The 17405-nt window shown below is 45.3% G+C and overlaps 2 protein-coding genes across 6 annotated transcripts in view; one reads left to right on the top strand and one right to left on the bottom strand.

The window, feature by feature from the left end:
- The first annotated feature begins 152 nt into the window (after positions 1 to 152).
- Positions 153 to 4396, top strand: LOC117903659 (DNA ligase 4). The gene is made up of 5 exons (XM_034815980.1): positions 153 to 528; positions 597 to 761; positions 825 to 1744; positions 1817 to 2269; positions 2337 to 4396. The coding sequence occupies exons 1-5, from the start codon at positions 222 to 224 to the stop codon at positions 3246 to 3248; spliced, it is 2757 nt and encodes a 918-aa protein (XP_034671871.1). The 5' UTR covers positions 153 to 221; the 3' UTR covers positions 3249 to 4396.
- Positions 4397 to 4963: 567 nt separating this feature from the next.
- LOC117903658 (DNA N6-methyl adenine demethylase) overlaps positions 4964 to 17405 on the bottom strand; it is a 38394-nt gene continuing 25952 nt past the window's right edge. For 2 of the 5 annotated variants that reach the window (XM_034815976.1, XM_034815975.1), the window contains exons 4-10: positions 15368 to 16039; positions 12940 to 13360; positions 12706 to 12862; positions 12393 to 12640; positions 12145 to 12328; positions 5314 to 7290; positions 4964 to 5250 (exon numbers count right to left, since the gene is read on the bottom strand). In XM_034815976.1, coding sequence (XP_034671867.1) covers positions 5246 to 5250; positions 5314 to 7290; positions 12145 to 12328; positions 12393 to 12640; positions 12706 to 12862; positions 12940 to 13360; positions 15368 to 16039 — 3664 coding nt within the window. In that variant the 3' untranslated portion in view covers positions 4964 to 5245. Of the gene's footprint in view, positions 5251 to 5313; positions 7291 to 9667; positions 10203 to 12144; positions 12329 to 12392; positions 12641 to 12705; positions 12863 to 12939; positions 13361 to 15367; positions 16040 to 17405 lie in introns of those variants that run through there. The other 3 variants (XM_034815978.1, XM_034815977.1, XM_034815979.1) reach the window with 2 other exon arrangements.

Raw genomic sequence — 17405 nt, 5'->3', positions numbered from 1 at the left:
AAAACGACGAATCGGATAGAATTTATCAGAATGAACAATAAATAGCAGGGGTTTTGATACCCCTTTCACCGATTACTCATTCATATTGTATCGCTAGTGATGAAACATAGTGAGAGCGTGTATCGATAAATGTTTGTTTTGTTTACCAACACACAGCGCACAGCTGGTTAAAATCAAAATCTAATGTTCCACGGCTGGTTTAATGGTGAAATAGATTAGCAATGGATATAGCCACAAGCATTAAGTTCTGTGATGTCTGCGAGCTGTTCGAGAAAGTCAAGGCAACAGAGAAGATTCAGGACAAGGAGGATGTGCTGAAAAGCTACTACGAGTCGTTCTGCCGCCATCGGGAGGCATTTCGCCAGGCGGCCGGCCTAACGGACGATCCGAGTGAGAATGGCTCCAGCAGCTTCCACTCGGTCCTGCGCCTGCTGTTGCCCAGTGCGGACACTAGAAGGGACAACTACGGCCTGCAGATAACCGCTCTGGGTCGCCTCTACACCAGAGTGCTGCAGCTGACGAGAGAGTGTGGGTGGCTATCAATCAGAATATTGGCTTTGAAATTGTTCTACTTACTTTTTGCACCCATAACGCAGCTCGCGATGCCATAATGCTGCAACATCGCAGCGGAACCTCATATCGTGACTATGGGGATGTGGTTTATGCCGTGCTTGTGTCCCGTTGCTTTAATCCTCCCAGCGATCTGCGCCTCAAAAGCATCCACGAAATGCTCGATACAATTGCCAACGAGGATACAACAGGTGGGTGCGGAAGGCGTTTGCTTTGCTTCTGCCACTTAGCGAATAATATTCGTTATATTCCAGTGAAGGAGCAGGAGCTGATACGTTTCACAGAACAAGCCTCGGCCAAGGAGCAGAAGTGGCTAATCCGAATACTCCTAAAGTCCCTGGGACTGGGCATCGGGGAGCAGCGCATTTTCGGAATTCTGCATCCGAATGCTAAGGACATTTACCAGCGCTGCTCAGACCTCAGTCACGTCTGCAATTTAATTGCCAATAACTTATCCGATCTGGCAGTAAGCGACACGCAGAACAAAGGCAAAGCCAAGAGCCAACCATCCACGATTAACCTGAACGCAGTCATCAGGCCCTTCCATCAGATCCGTCCGATGCTCTGCGAGCGTTTTCCCGGCAACATTCAGGAGCTAATGCAGTCGGATGTTCTGTATCTGGAGACCAAAATGGATGGCGAGCGTTTCCAGCTGCATTATGATCGTGGTCGCTTCATGTACCTTTCCCGCAACGGCGTGGACTATACGAACAATTTTGGCGACGACTTTAGCCGGGGCACGTTGACGCCGGAATTGCGTGGTCTGCTGCCGCGCAGCCTGCAGTCGATCATCCTCGACGGCGAGATGATGGTGTGGGACACCAACCTGAAAAAGTACCGCGAAAAGGGCGAGAACACGGATGTAAAAAACCTCAAGCCCGACCGTAGCTGGCGTCCCTGCTTTGTGGTCTACGATCTGCTGTACCTAAATGGCCAGAGTCTGCTCGATTTGAGCTACATTCAGCGCTCCTACAAGCTGCAAAAGCTGATAGGCGAACAGCAGGGAGTGCTGCAGTTGATGCGCAGCACCAAAATCGGATCAATCGATGAATTCAATGAGCTCTTCCAGCGAGCCCTCGACCACAATGCCGAAGGCATTGTGCTGAAAAAGCAGAGCTCCATCTATCAGCCGGGAGTTCGCGTCGGCGGTGGATGGTACAAGGACAAGGCAGATGTGAGTTCACTCTTAACGTCACTCGTTCTCTTGCGGAGAATATAGTTTTATTTGGTTGCTTGAAATCAACAGTACATCAAGGGCCTCATCACCGAGTTTGATGTTCTCATCATGGGAGGCTTCTACAATCGCAAGCGAACGTTTGTTGATTCGTTTCTGCTGGGCGTACTCCAGCCAATGGCCAGCAGCGACAGCCGCCATGAGGTTTACAGCATTGGCTGCGTTGCCAACAACACGCGACAGGCTGTGGTGCTGAACCATACGCTGAAGCCACACTGGCACGATGCCACCAAGGAGCCGCCGCCACTGTGGTACCATTACATGGCCAGCGAAAAGATTGGCTGCCCGGACCTGTGGATCGAGCCACAAAAGTCGATTATATTGCAGGTAAAGGCAGCGGATCTGACGCCCAATAGTGCCTTCTACACGCGCAAAGCTCTGCACTTTCCACGCATCGAACTGAAGCGGGATGACAAGCCATGGAATGAATGCATGACGCTGCAGGAGTTCAACCAGCTGTGTGAGGTAATCACTCGTACACTCGTGCACTCGTGCCAGTTCCCACTATGACACGTTTGCCTCTTCTTTGCAGGGCTCTGGTCCGATCAAGAAGCTGAACAAGCGTCACCTGTGCCTGGATGATTTGACTACGAAACGAAAACGTCTGCGCATGACGCCCGCAGAGCGCAGTCGTCTTGGGCTGGCCATCTATGAGAAGCGCTACGATGTGGCGACGACTTCCAGTTGCTCGAAACTGTTCGAAGGCCTTAGTTTCTGCATTCTGAGTGGTGCGCCAGGCCAGAGCAAGCACAAACTGCAGGCATTGGCAGCCAAGAACGGTGGCGCCATTGTGGAGAATCCGCTGCCCAACGATCCCAAATGCTTCTGCATAGCAGGCGATCAAACGTTCCTGGTAAGGCGATTAATGCAGCTGCAGCCACGCACCAGCGACATTGTGCGCACGGAGTGGCTGGTGCGCGTCTGCCAGAAGCAAGAGCTCGAGCTACGCCCGAAGGATTTGCTGTCGGCCACCGAGCCACTGCAGAATGATTTGGCTGATTATTATGACAAGTTGGGAGACAGCTACACAAAGGACATTGCCGGCGTTGACGAGCTGCTCGAAATACTGCAGGACATCGACACGGAGTTGCTTGGCGCCGCACCTGTCTCACAGTCCGAAGTGAATGCCTTCGAAGACGCGTTGCTCGGTCAGGTCTCACAGAACATATTCCGTGGTCTGCATGCCTACTTCCACGATCCCCAGGGCGACGAGCTGGGCAAAGTTTTGTTCCTGCAGAATGGCGGCACGCTCGCCAGCGAAGCCGATGCCCAAGTGAACCTTGTCTTCGTTTGCATGTCCTCTGATCTGGACGACAAACAATGCGAATCGTGGCTGCAGAAACATTTCAGTGCGCATTCTGGCGAGGTTCTTAGCTCTGCATGGATCCATCAATCGCATCGTGAGCGTCGCCTTCTAAAAATGAGTTGTTTTTCGGTTAAATAGAAGTGCGTACCACGAGCATGTGCCTATAATTGGTTTGCAAAACTCCCAGTTCTTCTTTGAAAAAGATTTCGTGTTTTTATTTCACATAAAAAGAGATAACGAGCAGATAAACGTTGGTTTTGTTCGGGAACGGGGGCAGGTTTATGCTTGAAAATGACACACAATGTTTGCAGGTAAATGTAAATGGAAATGTAAATGTTTTCAATGATTTTCAGTTTTCTCTGTTTCGGATTCAGCGTTTGCCCTGTGGCAATAAGGACATCAAAAAATACACATTAAATCGTTATAAATGTTTGATATTCGTATATATGTATGTGTGTAAATTGTTTACAATGTGTATAACATTTAACATTAACAATTCTTAAACGCTCTCTCTCTTCTCTAATTCTCTCTCTTTCTTTCTTAGTGCTGCCCTCCCTCCGTCTCCATGTCATTCGTTTTGCTAGTCTAATGAGGAATATGCAATCTCTGAGATTGTTTAACACATTTATGGACTCCTTTGACATCATATGTATATGTGTAGACTACGTATCTCAAGTAAAGTGTTCAAATTGGATTCAATTTTCCATCTCGAATAGGATTTACAAACAAATTGCTCCAATAGGAGCAGCTCTCAGGTTTTCTTCTTTCTTCTTTCTTCTTTCTGTTTTCTGTTCAAATATTCTTGGGTGTGTGTGGCGGGGGGGAAATTCGTGCTCTTTATAGATAGAATAAATATATGGTTCAACATGTGTATATTTATATGTATATAAATAAGGTTTTCAAATGCACATTTCGTTCGTTCTTTATTTTTTTTGCTGGGGTCCGGGCAACGCATGTTGAAAAACTGCCAACGGTTACAATTACACCCTGCCGCGCCCATTTTCTCATCTTTTGCGATAATACAATAGCAACCATTTGCCTTTAAAGCATTTACATGACATACACACACGTGGGGGATGTACATACATATATATATTGGACAATCTAGGATAACACTGATATCTGGCTTACAGCGCGCTACTCTCACATCTCACATCTCATCATCTATCGACATTAATTGTACTCGTTATATTTAATAGTTACATAATTATAATTATAATAATAGTCATAACATTAGTTTAATATTTCTTCCTCTTCTTTGTTTTCGTCCATAAATGTAATTAAAATATAAAAAAAAAAAAATTTCCATAAACAAATATTTAGTTGCGTTTTTCATTAAATGGTTAAAAAAGTCTTTTGGAATTTCTCGCATATTCTTCATATATTTGTAACTTAAATTGTATACTTAAATATAAATAACTGTTTTAATCATTAGTGCTTGCTAACTCGCTCTGGATTTTGTTTAGCAACTGTCCCAAAAAGAAATCTTGTTAATGTATTGAAAGTCAACGAAATAAAATTAATTTAAAATTCAGACTTCAACGAACTTGTGTGCAAACGGAGATTAATAGTGAATGTCAGACAATAATTAACAAACAGCTTTAGTCGGATTTAATTGAATGTGTTGCAAGAGGAGAAGCCTCTGGGCAGCTGGGAGATTTCAGTTGCTCTTTGCAATGGTTTTTTGTTGGGATCTTATAATATTTGGATGCCTATTGATAGGCATTGATGTTGCAGCTCTTCCAGTTCTTTTATTTCGTAGGTATATGGCAGTTTCAAATCGTGTTTTCTATTCAACTTGATTTGACATTCGTTTTCTCAACTAACACAAAATAAACGATTACAAAAAAAAGGTGTATTAATGCTATATATGTATATTTGTGTACAGCTACAGATTAAATAAAGCCATACATATTTGTGTTTGGGTGTCTGTTTCGAATTTGTTGATGAGGGAGACAGCGGGCAGGCAGTTTGCTGCGCTGTCGCTCAGGCAAAGTTGGTCCACACTGAAACCTAGTATCCATATCCATGGGTTTTACACGTACTTAACATTAGGTCCGTATATGATTAATATATTCTTTTTTTAATCATAAAAAAAAACGTCCAAGTAATTTAATTTGTTGATCTCAAGCCGTTTAAACTGCAAAGCAAACAATTAGTACAATTTTAATCAAATTCAAAATAAAACCTAAACAAAACTCACGCTGATCGAAGGTGCTTGGGTTTATGTAGCTGATCAGATCCTGATCAGACATCGTGGTCAGCTCCTGGGGTATCGGGGGCTGCACAGCCACGGCCGCAGCGGCGGCCACGGCACCGACAGCCGCTGGCAAAATGCTTCCGGCGGTGGTGGGCGCCGAGGCCTGTTGGGTCATCACGGCCCCGTTGGTGGTGACGGCGGCGGTGGCCACGGACTTTTGCAGCGCATTCTCGCTGGCCAGTGCAACGATCAGAGATTCTTGTGGTGAGGCCGCTACAACTGGCAAGTGGGCGTGGCCGTGCGTGTGGCCACCATGGCCATGGCCGTGTCCATGACTGTGACTGTGACTGTGGCTATGGCTGTGACTGTGGCTGTGACTATGGCTGTGGCTGTGGCCGTGCCCCGCGAGTGACTGAAAGCTGGCAGCCTCCGCGGCGACGGCTGCAGCAGCAGCGGCTGCCGCCTCGGGTGGCGTCGAGTGGCTCAAAAGCAGATTGACCAACGGATCCTCGCCAGCCTCCACGGGATTGTTGGCCACCGGCACGCCCGACTGCGGCGAGCGTGTGTGCGAGTGCGTGTGCGAATGGGTGTGCGTGCGGGTGTGCTGATGATGATAGTTGTGCTGCTCCTGCTCCTGGGTGGTAATGAAGTCAGCGGCCGCCTTGATGATCATGTTGCTGACCGCCGTCGAGGTGGCGGTGGCAGCCACCTCCGGCTGCAGGGCTGCCGGTGTCGGTGGCAGTGTGTCCACCACCCCGCCAGCTGTTGTCGGTGGACTCATCATGATGTTGCTCAGCGCCAGGGCAGCCACGGCCGCGTCCTGCTGCGTCGGCTCCGGCTGCATGGCTATGTCGTTCAGTATCGAGTTGGCCATGGTCACCTGGTGGGGCGCTAGGATGTTGGGCACCATTGCAGTGGCTGCCCCATTGGCCGAGCAAAGTATGGTGGATGGCGAGACGGCGGGGTTCATGATGATATCGGTGGAAAGGCCAGCGCCAACATCAACGGGAGACGGCGCCAGGCCGGCGGCACCGGCCAGAGCAGCCGCCGGCTCCGAATTGAGGATGATGTCTTGGGTGAGCGGCGAGCTGTTCGGCGAGGACTCGCTGCCGCTCAGCGAGCCGCTCGAGTTGGTCGACCCCAGCGACAGACTCCGCTCGAGCACAACGTTGGGTGCGGCGACCGCTTGGTGGCCCAGCACCTTCGACTGCAGCATGTCGGTCAGGGCGTGATCGATGACAGCCACGCTGCTGAAGAGTGCTGGCTCTGTGGTGCCATTGCTGCTGACCACCGAAGTGGACTTTGTCAGCTCATCGATGAACTTGTGCACGCTCGCTGCTGCCGCCGCTGTGGCCTGCTGCTGCTGCTGCTGTTGCTGTTGTGGCTGCTGCTGTTGCTGCTGCTGCTGCTGCTGTTGCTGCTGCTGTTGTTGATGCTGCTGCACCACGTGCTTAACAATTTCATTCTTCACAGCCAACTCGACAGCCTCCGCCACGGCAGCAGAGTCAATGTCAACGGCGGTGACGGGGAAGCCGGGCAAGCTGTTCGAGTGATCGAACATGATCGTATCCAGGCTGGATTTGCGGGCAAAGTGCGTCTGATGGTGGTACTGCTGCATGCCACTGGCGACATCCGGTGTGGCTTCCGCTGTCAGCGGACTGTGCGCGCTGCTGTCGTCGAGTAGTTCGCTCTTCAAGGCCTCCGCGCTGGCCACGGCCACGGCATTGAGGTGGACCAGCTGCTGATCGGTGATCATGGGTGAGGCGCTGGGCAGCGATGAGCGGCGCACAACGCCCATCGGTATCTGGTTGCTGATCGGTGGGGGCATCATGCCCGAGTCTATCTCGTGCTTGGTCTCCGCCACCACTCCCTCGCCGCTGGCGGCTGCTCCCGCGCCCGATCCAGACGCCTGCGCACTGGCCGACCAGCTCGACCCGCTGCTCGAGGGCGCTGCTGTAGTGTCCATAAAGTGATTCACATCTACAAAATATACGGCAGAGAAGAGTTTTAGTTTGCAACGCTATGATGGCACTTCAACTTAAATGGGACCACGGGTCGGGGGCGGGACGGGTTCTAAAATCAACAACAAAAAAATAAAAATAAAATAAAAACTAACAAAAAAAAAACAAATAAAAAACAAGTTTCAAAATTAAAAGAAATAAATACGAGAGCGAGTGGTAAGGGGGTGTGGCAGGGTAAGGTAAGGGAAGGTAAGCGGCAGAGATCCATCATGGGTCCGGGAACATTTTTTATTGGAAACTAAAACTTAGGCACTACGGAAAACTTAAGCTAGGATTCGGAGGAACTCTGGTTAGGGTCAGGGTCAGGGTCAGGGTCGTAGGGTCTTGTTGTGTGTTTTTTTTTTTGGTTTTGTTTTGTTTTGTTTCAATTATGGTTAATCATTACATGCTAGGTTTTTGCTTATTTTATGCTTATTTTATATGAATTTGTAATGAACTAATTATGTTTGTTGCCTGAAAACGAGTCCACACATCCAGTCACACAATCATTCAAGGGGGGGACGGAGAGGAGAGCTTCTGCAGATAAAATGTCCCAGGAAAAACCAACAAAACGACTCAAGTGCAGTTAACAAACGATCGAAAGTGATCGAAATTAGCCCCAAGAGAATACATATCAAGGATCAATCCATCAATCAATCGGAAGGTGTTCAAACGCAGGGAAAACCTTCACTCAGTCGCACAAAGCAGATCAGCGGGGTAGCCACACACACACACGCAATCACACAATCACACCATAAAACACTCAATCACACACACACAGAGACTCGGCAAGCGTTTTCCAACACTACTTAAGAGTTGAACTTAATTCGAATTGTAATATTATTACTTAGGCTTAAGTTTTGACTTAAATATTATGATTATATTAATTGTAGGATTATGGATTAATACTAGAGCAAATCCTATGGTGAATTCTGTAACCCATGAACCTCACATTATCTACATTTATGTATGTGCGAGTATATAGACCATAAACTATGTTCCACTCCTTTACAGCCGTCCACAGCTGGTTTGATACTTGCGCTGGCGGGATGCCTTATCGAAAGCTGCTTGCGTTCTCTAGGCGTAATGTTGGGGCTCTCAAGTCGAGCAATGCTTAAAATTCCACTCGTTCTAAACGAGTCCCATCACTACCAACCCTTCGATAGGTTCTTTCAAAAACAAGTACCCGCGCCTTGTGTCACCACATTTGCTGCAATTGATTTCGGTCCTCTCTTCCTTCTATTTTCAGCTGTTGGATTACATTTACTTTTGTTGCACTCGATGTGCACCTCGAATGTGGTTTGACTCTCCCCTGCAAATTAATTCACATACACGATGATTCTTTATGTTAAGCATGATCTTTTTTTTGTTTGTTAAAGACAACTGAAACGGCACCGAAAATGGATGATCTTTTTACTTTAAATCGCTCTTAAAGAGAATTGCTGTTTGTTAGTACAGTTGTGTATGAGCAAAGCGATAATAATGGGCATTTCTGTGACGAAGGCTAACAAATTAAATGTAAAAAGCAAAACACAATGCCATCTAATTGAAAGGTAACTAATCTACATTATTGGCAAATAATTTCATTAACTTGGATGTGAAAACCTATTCAAATAAGCCAAAGATAATACTATTGTACTAGTATTTGTATATCCTATAAGAGATGTAATTCTTGGAAAAAGTTCAGTTACACCTCCGCGAACATGCATAGTTTTAACTGCGAACATTTATTATTGCGATTTTATCAGCCGTTAAAGATTTCGTCAAGTGGTGGTATCATAATGCAATCATAATCATCACGTTATGTCGTCTTGTGCGACGTCAGAGAATTTGCCCATATGTACATAGCGGCTCATGCATGAGTGTTTCGACAAAGTACATAACAAATAACAATTTTCGAGCATATTTTACTCCGTAATAATTCATTTTGCCCGTTTGAATTGTAAAAAAAAACTGTGGCTGTTGGATGATGATTTCGGACTTCACATCTCTAGGACATGAAAAACACACAACACAAAGCCTTCATTTATGTATGAGTTTTGTTAGCTGCATGTTTATACATATGTATGTATGTATGTAATTCTTAAAGGGGTTTTATGGATGTATGTATGTACGCATGTGAGATGGCCTTCCAGTAAGACTAAATCGAGTTAATTTTAATGGTATGTGTGTGAGTGTGTGAGTGTGTGAAGGGTGGGGGAAAGTGTTGTTGTTTTTGTTTTGGTTTTTTCAATAATAGATATATAGAAAATGTGGTACGAAATGGCCAAAAAAATTGTTTCTTTAGTCAAGTGGTAAATAATTGTTTGAATGGTTTTTTTGTGTGTGTGTTTTTTTTTGTTTGTTTTAACCAGTACCCTAGACATCCTCGAAGTTGTTGGTTGTGGCTGAAGTCGCTGTCGCTCGCTGTGGTTCGGTTCGGGATGAGGCTGAGGCTGAGGCGCTTTCTCTTCCGCTGATGATCGTCTCGGTGTCGGCGTGCCTGTTTATGTCTTTGTGTGTGTGTGTGTGTATGTGTGGCTGGGAGAATGGGTTCGGATCAGTCGCGGATTGTGGACCGTGGATCGTGGATTGTGGATCGTATGCATCCAGCGTTGGTGTCCAGGCAAGCTTTCACAGCTTTCACAGCTTTCTCTCTCGCTCAGTTGGTTTGCCTTAGCGGGGCTTTTGCTTTGTTTTAGTTATAGTTATTTATGTGTATATATAGAGATACAGGATATATCGGTGTCTATATATGTGTATGTATATTTATGTTATATCAACATCCGATTAATGACTTAATTTTGATTTAATTTTGGCTCTGGCTTTGACTCTGGCTTTGGTTTTTTGCATTTTATAGCACTCAAAATGTATACATATTTGACTATATAGTTAGATTGAGCACCTAAATTGCTAAGAGAATGGGAAGGAGGAAGAATATTATGTAAAAATATATATATGCATATTTTTTGTTGTTTGGTTTTTGGGTAAGTTTTTCTGTTGTTGTGGAGGGGTGGGGAAAGACACTTTTAAGAGTTTGCGAAAAAATAAATATCTATTATTTGGAGATTTGCTGTCCTGGAGTTTTCATATTATTTAGCCTGAATTGAGAAAAGTTCTTTGCTTTGCTTCTGTACGGGGGGGTGGCTGCCTTGATCTTCATCTTCTTCATCTTCATCTTGATTTTCTTCTTCTGTTATTTATCATCCTGATGTTCTGATCTCCTGAACTTCTGCTCCTTGTGCGTGTTCAATTTTGGCGTTGGGTTCGCCTCTGTTTCTTGGTGAAAAAATGATCAAGAAAACTCTGCACCTCATTCACTCACTCGCAACACCCCCAAACACACTCAAACAACACCCAGCAAACACACACACAATCAATAAGACGCACACTCGCAACACTCACAAGTAGATAATTAAGTAGCTCAGAAGACCCAGAAGGAAATGTGGTATGGTTGTGGCAAAACGTGTCAGCAATGTAGCAAATTCTTCTTCAGCACATGTTCAGGCCAGACCAACAGTAAAGTTTCTCCGATTGTGGATATACTATGATTGCCCTACGATTGTTTCCAATGACAAATTGAATAAACATTCATTCAGCAGAGTTGTTTCGATCAGTTTCCAAGCGAATTCCAATTTGTTCTTTGTCCTTCCTTAAGCTGAGAGTCGCGCGACATTTGCGGCAGAGAAACAAAGAGACAAACGGTGTGGGGGGGGCGGGAGAGAAAGAGAGCGACGGAGGAACGGGGTTCTGGAGGCTTCAAGCGCCTGACTTTGTTCTCGACTTATTCATTTATGTTTGTTGTTTCATTTACTTGGTAGTTTTTTATCGTACTTATAAATTAAATTATATATTATTTTATTTGATATTTGCATTGGATTCGTTTGGGTGTTCGTTTCAATTCTCTACTTAATTATTAAGTGTAATTAATTTTTAATTGTTTTGTGTGGTTATAGATCTTTTCATGCGTTACTCTGTGCAAAAAGAACAAAACTAAAAGATCATTTGAGCATATGAAAGGGAACGAGGATGGAAGAGTTTGACAGGCAAGTGGCAGGTGGGGGCTGTTTTAGTATTGAATCTTATGAGTGTAATGCGGTGTGTCCCTATCATTTGGTTAATCTTAAAACAACATTTATGAGGGCATACAAAAAACAAACAATAGTTAAGTAATAAAAGCTCCCCGCGACTGTACCAGTCCTTCCTCTATAAATCCTTCCTCACTTTCGAGTAAGGAAACAAAGAAGAGAGCGAAAGAAGTATTCCTTTTTGTTTTGTCTTTTATTTGTAACTGTATTGATAACTGATTCACATTTCCCTCTCGCAATATTTATGTTTGGGTTAGCCGCCAGCGGATGCAAACAAAATGCAAAAATGCAAACAGAGAATGACAGAATGGCGGATGAGTAAAGAGGAAAGACAGAGAGAAAGGAGAGGTGGGAAAGAAAAGAATAGAACAGAACAGAACAGAATAACGCATGAAGATATACGATTGTTTTATCTATCGATTATTGATATTATTATTTTGGTTCCCGTTTATTTTCTACACAAAGTTGCTAATGCCTCGAGCTGCTTATGGCAGAGGTCGAAGTGTACTAAAAGTACTTGGGATTGATGGCTAAGGCTACTATCTCACACAGTGTATTCGATGCTTGATTCTTTCTGCCCTAAAATGCGGTTTGTGTATGCACGAGTACGAGCACGAGTACGAGCACGAGTACGAGTAGGAGTGTGTGTGGCTTCGTGTTCGATTCGCGTTTCGCGTTTCGCGCTTGTAGCGTACGCTGCTGCCCGAAGCCGAGCAGCAGGTGTGTGGGGGTGGGGTGGGGGCAACACTTAGTCAACAAATAGATACCTTGATCGTGAATTGTGCTACTTAACGTGCTGGCAGCCGCTAGTGTCGAATACTGCCCCTTCGGCGTGTAGGTGAAGGTGTGCGGCTCGCTCTTCTTGCCGCTCGAAACGATCGATACCTGAACGCTCACCGGCTTGATCACATTCTGGTGCAGATATTGTGGCACTGTACATATGAGATGCGTCTGCAGAGAGAGAGAGAGGGACATATAAAAGACAAGTCGCGGACAGCCTCCACCCGTCACGCACCTGATGCAAATATTCCTTGTCCGGCATCACGCTCTGTTCCCACAGAGCGGCTGTGCCGCCAATCAGCTGCTGTCGCACAGCTATTTCCGTGGCGGGATCGTCGCCATTGACGCTGTCGTAGGTCTCCTGAAACACCACATGGGTATCCTTGAGGAAGTTCTTGCCAATAATGAAGAGCTCGAGGCCGCCATCGACGGGGCACGAATTGAGCGACTTCTTGCATATTTCCGGCACACCTGGGGGTTGAGCTGAGGCAGCAAAGTGAGGAATTCAATTGGTAAATGAAGTGTGAGCTCGGGGGGACTATACTTACTGCAAATTATGGGATTGGAGCAGACCTGCAGGGTCTCGGTGGTGCCATCTTCGCGGGTCAACTGCGTGCGAAACACCATCCGGCAGCGAGTCGATTTCTTTTTGTTCTTCTGTGCCAGGTGCTCGGGAAAGCGGTGCTCCACATCAACATTGCGTTCCTGCAAAGAGAAGGAAATCAGTGACATGATTCAGGACCGACTCCTGGAGACCTTAGTCCCCCCCCCACCGGACGCACCTTTAAAATGCCAACGCAATCGCAGGTGATGGTCATGTCCGTCTCTGGCTTGAAATCGATCTCGATAACCATGGTGCCGTCGACCTTCTTCTCGTTGCACTGTGTCGAGTTCTTGCCGGCCACCTTGCACGCCTGATAGAACATGTGTGGCGCCACACGACCAATGTCCGTGCCAATGAAGACCTGCAGCACGGCGCCCTTGTCGTAGCCCGTCAGCCGGACTATGGGGAAGCCGTTGCCGCTGCGATCCTTCACCGCGCCGCGACTGCCCTCGGTCTGGTAGCGGGCCCGATGCTGCTGCTCCGGCTGCGAGACAATCTCCAGCTGCACTTGACCGTCGTTCGAGCTGGCGACGCTGTTCAGCGGCGTTGTGGGCTGACGCTTGTTGGCCACCCTGGTGACAGTCCGGGCCGAAATGAACCTAAAGAACCAAACGGAGAGAGAGAGCCGACAATATGAATAACAATTTGATGCCTGGGTTTTGCTTGAGTTTTTCCATTACGCAGGGAACTTTTCCATTCGTAAAAACCGAATGTGGAATGTGAAAGGCATTTCCCCGTTTATTTGTCTAAGGATTGTTAAATATATTTCTTGCAACTTGTACTTGAACTTTGCCCAGATCCCCACATATGTGCCATGTACCAAATGCATGATGAAGCGAATTTGCCAAATGATTTACGGCCAGGAGGATGTTTAGCCAATGGGCCGAGATGTATGTAAGCCATGGGGAATGGTTGCTTGGTAATGAATAGAGTACAATTCATACGAGAAAATGCCAATGAAATACAATTTTGTTTGATTTCTTTAATTACAATACACGCACACACATACACAAATTTGCAAATCCAACAAAAATGTACACATAAAAAGCCAAAAGCAAAATTTTTTATGTTTCAGCGATTTTATTGCAAATTTCTTTTACTTCTTTGCTTTTCGTTTGTATATAAAACTTTTTGTTTTTTCAGTTTCGATTCGTTTAGTTCTCCTTTCGGTTCGTTTTTTTACAATTGTTAAATAATTACACACACACACACACACACACACAGCACACATAGAAAGCGAGGAAGAGAGACAGGAATTATGCAGGGCACACATCAAGTTAAGAATAGTTTTGGTCTTGGTGTTTGTTCAAACCTTTTACGAATACAAAGATGATATTTCTTTTAGTCAAATAAAAGATAAAAACTACCTAACAAAGCGGAGCTTGGAGTGCTCTCATTTCTGATTCTTTCGCTATTATTTTCATACAATAATTAGGAACAATTTTAATGCAAACTTCTGATAAATACGGTCCATTGATGTCTCTATTTAATTGTTATAATTTTAACAAAATATGATCCGCACTATTTTTTTGTAATTGAATTCGAGCCAATGGCGTGCACTGTACCAAAAATTCCTTGGTTTTGAAACAGTTAAAACTATACAAGTTCGCGGGTATTGAACCATTTATCTTATATTTTTTTCGTGGAAGAACTTCTCTGCAGAAGTTATAGTAAAATTGTATAAAAATAACTCAAAAGTGCACTTTTAATGGTGTATATGGAAATATGTTCTTGTCGAGATTTAATTTGTTGGCCGAATAACGAATTGGTCACAGAGCTATGTACGGGGGATTGCTTAAAGCAGAGATAAAGCAGCATATTTAAATATTTAAAAACTTCTAGTTCTTTCTGGGAATTGGAAAAGCCTCTTGGACAAATATTCATGAAAAGTGGATGTTTGTTTTTGGAAAAGCATCAAAGAAGAAAATAGTCAGAGTACTCTGGAGGGACTTCCGTTTGGTACTGATCGAAGAGAAGATTGTTTCAATTATAGGAGAGACAGACGTCCATATGGGAATTTCTAGCAAGGATATGCTAAGTTCTTACTGGAATCACAACATTCGCCCTTCTGTTTCGACTTTGAATGAAACGAAACATAAAGCAAAAGTATTTTCTGTTGCTGCAGAAATCAGTCAACGAACTAAATTTGTTTTTAGGCCAGTGAAACTATAAAAATCCAGCTAGGTGCAGATCATCCAAAAGATGATTTAAAATGTGTGTTCGAATAGAGTTTTAGTCCGTTTGTCTTTGAAAGAGTTATTGGTTGCGTGCTTACATTCTGAATGCTTCTAAAGAACAGAGTTATAGATAGGTAGAGAGCAATTTTATTCTAAGATTTTAGAGGAAAAATGTGTAAAAAGTAGGTGGAAATGTTTGTAAACGATCCACAGTCTGTCTAGTGTGAGTGCCGCTTTAATTATAGGATTTCAAGTTAAGATCCAGTCATAAATTGTATTCCAAAATTTTGTATCGTTCCCAATTTGTATTTAAATGTTTGTTTATGAAAATGTTTTTGGTTTTTTCTGGTAGACTTCGATTCTGTTGGGTGGAAGTTGTTTGTGTATTTGGGTTTTCTGCTTTGGATCTGTAAAGAAAACTCCGCTTACTTTGTTTCATTGCCATTGCGTGGCAGCAGCACGCTAGTCATGGCAGGCTTAGGGCGTGGGCTTGCCGCAGGAGCCACTGGAGCGACTGGAGGCACAGGAGCCACAGGAGCCACAGGAGCCACAGGAGCCACAGGAGCCACAGGAACCACAGGAGCCGCATTGGCCGCGTTGGCTATCTTGCGGATGAACTCGTCCTCGCTGCAGGCATCGTCATTGTCCAGCTCCAGCTGGTTGCACTCGAGCTTCTTGCGCTTGATGTGCTTGCCACTGCTTCGAGCCAAGTTCCGCTGGTGCTGCTGCTGCTGCGGCTGCGGCTGCTGTTGCACACCCAATCCAGGATAATGAAATTGCTGTTGCTGCTGCTGCTGCTGCTGCTGCTGTTGTTGCTGCTGCTGCTGGGCAGGGGGCAGCTGATGCTGTACATTAAATGCCGACACGGCGGCTGCCACAGCTGCCTCGGTGGCCTGGAAGACGCCACCAAATGGATCAGCCGAGCTGTTGCCACTGCTGCTGTTGCCGCTGCTGCTGTGATTGATGAGGCCCGAGTAGCCCTCTGGGCTGGGCGTCGCCGAGCAAGACTGCGATGCGGAGGCAGTCGATTCCTCCGAGTTCGAGCTGTCCAGTTCCAAGTCGTCCAGGAAGGCGTTCAGCATTTTCTTGGTCTGCCGCGATCTATACATACACATATACATATATATTTACATTTACATTTACAGTTACAGTTACATATACGTTTACATATACATTCATGGCTTACAGCAACCCACACACACACGCATTGAGAGCGTGCCAATTTGCTCAAACTGATCGATTTCCATTCAAGCTTCTCCATACATACATACATATATGTATGTGCATAATGCTCTCAGATTCTCTTAATTGTTTCCCCAACAACAACCGAACCGAATAAACAATTCAAACAATATTTCTGCCTTAAGCTAGTTATGTTCTAATGTCTCATCCGTTTCATTCTCTCTTGCTTATTTTACCAACACAACACCAACGCCGTTACCGTTACCGTTACTGCACAATGAACGACGAAGACGGCGGGAGAGAAGGGAGAGAGAGAGAGAGAAAAAGTAAGTGCGTGGCTGCAAGGTGTTTTACATAGAAGGTGACCATGAAGAAGCTATAAGGAGGGCCCGTCGTCGGCAGCGTTCCTCGTGTCATTTCCCTTTGTTTGCTTGCCGACGCGGAAGGTTGGGCAATGGAGTGTGCCATTGTCGTTTCACTCACACTCACAGCGCAGAGCCGTTTCACTCGCATTTATTGCCAACATTGTTACGATTCCCTTATTGTGCCGACGGGCCCTCCTTATATAATTTCTTCATGGAAGGTGACACTGTCCGCTGTGGGGAGAACCAATAACCTATTCACCACGCACCGAGAGACAAGCGCTGGAAAGTGTTAGAGATGGAGCTAATGGTCCCTATTGATTTGGTTATTCTGGCTATAATAATGATCCAATCAAAGCTAAATTCGGGTAGATAAAATCAATGCAATTATTCCTTTCAACTCGTAAAATAGTTAGAAAAACATTAGCAGCTGACACTGCGATCAGTTCCCGCTCAAATCGTGTGCAATAGAATGCATCGCGCGAGCTGATTGATAATTCTTATTTATTATTATCAGCAGAACAGAGCAGAGCAGAGCCAAGAGCAACCGTGCGTAGAAGCACTCTACTCTAGTCGATCATTCAACAACCCAAATTCCAATGCCCAGAAAACAACCCAAATGTCATTGCCCAACGAATGTTTTGCGCTGACGGAGAGAAAAAGATTTGTTTTGTCATGGAACTCTGGCCAAATGTATGTAAATTAAATTAAGCGCCAAAGAATGTGCAAATCAATTGGGTAAACAAACGAATGCAGGCAGCGCCCGTGCCATCGTACCGAAGGTTTTAGCACTCTAAGAGTCTCCAGCCAAGGGGCTAAGCAAAGCCAAAGAGTCCCCACGTTGGACAACATTTGAGAGATGGAATGGGAGGGGCAACCCCAAAATGCCAAATCTCATTCGTTATCTCTCCACCGACGACTGA

Source organism: Drosophila subobscura, chromosome A (assembly GCF_008121235.1).
Source record: "Drosophila subobscura isolate 14011-0131.10 chromosome A, UCBerk_Dsub_1.0, whole genome shotgun sequence".
NCBI lineage: Eukaryota > Metazoa > Arthropoda > Insecta > Diptera > Drosophilidae > Drosophila > Drosophila subobscura.
Note: the sequence above shows the minus strand (reverse complement) of the source record. Positions and strands in the feature narration are given on the sequence as shown.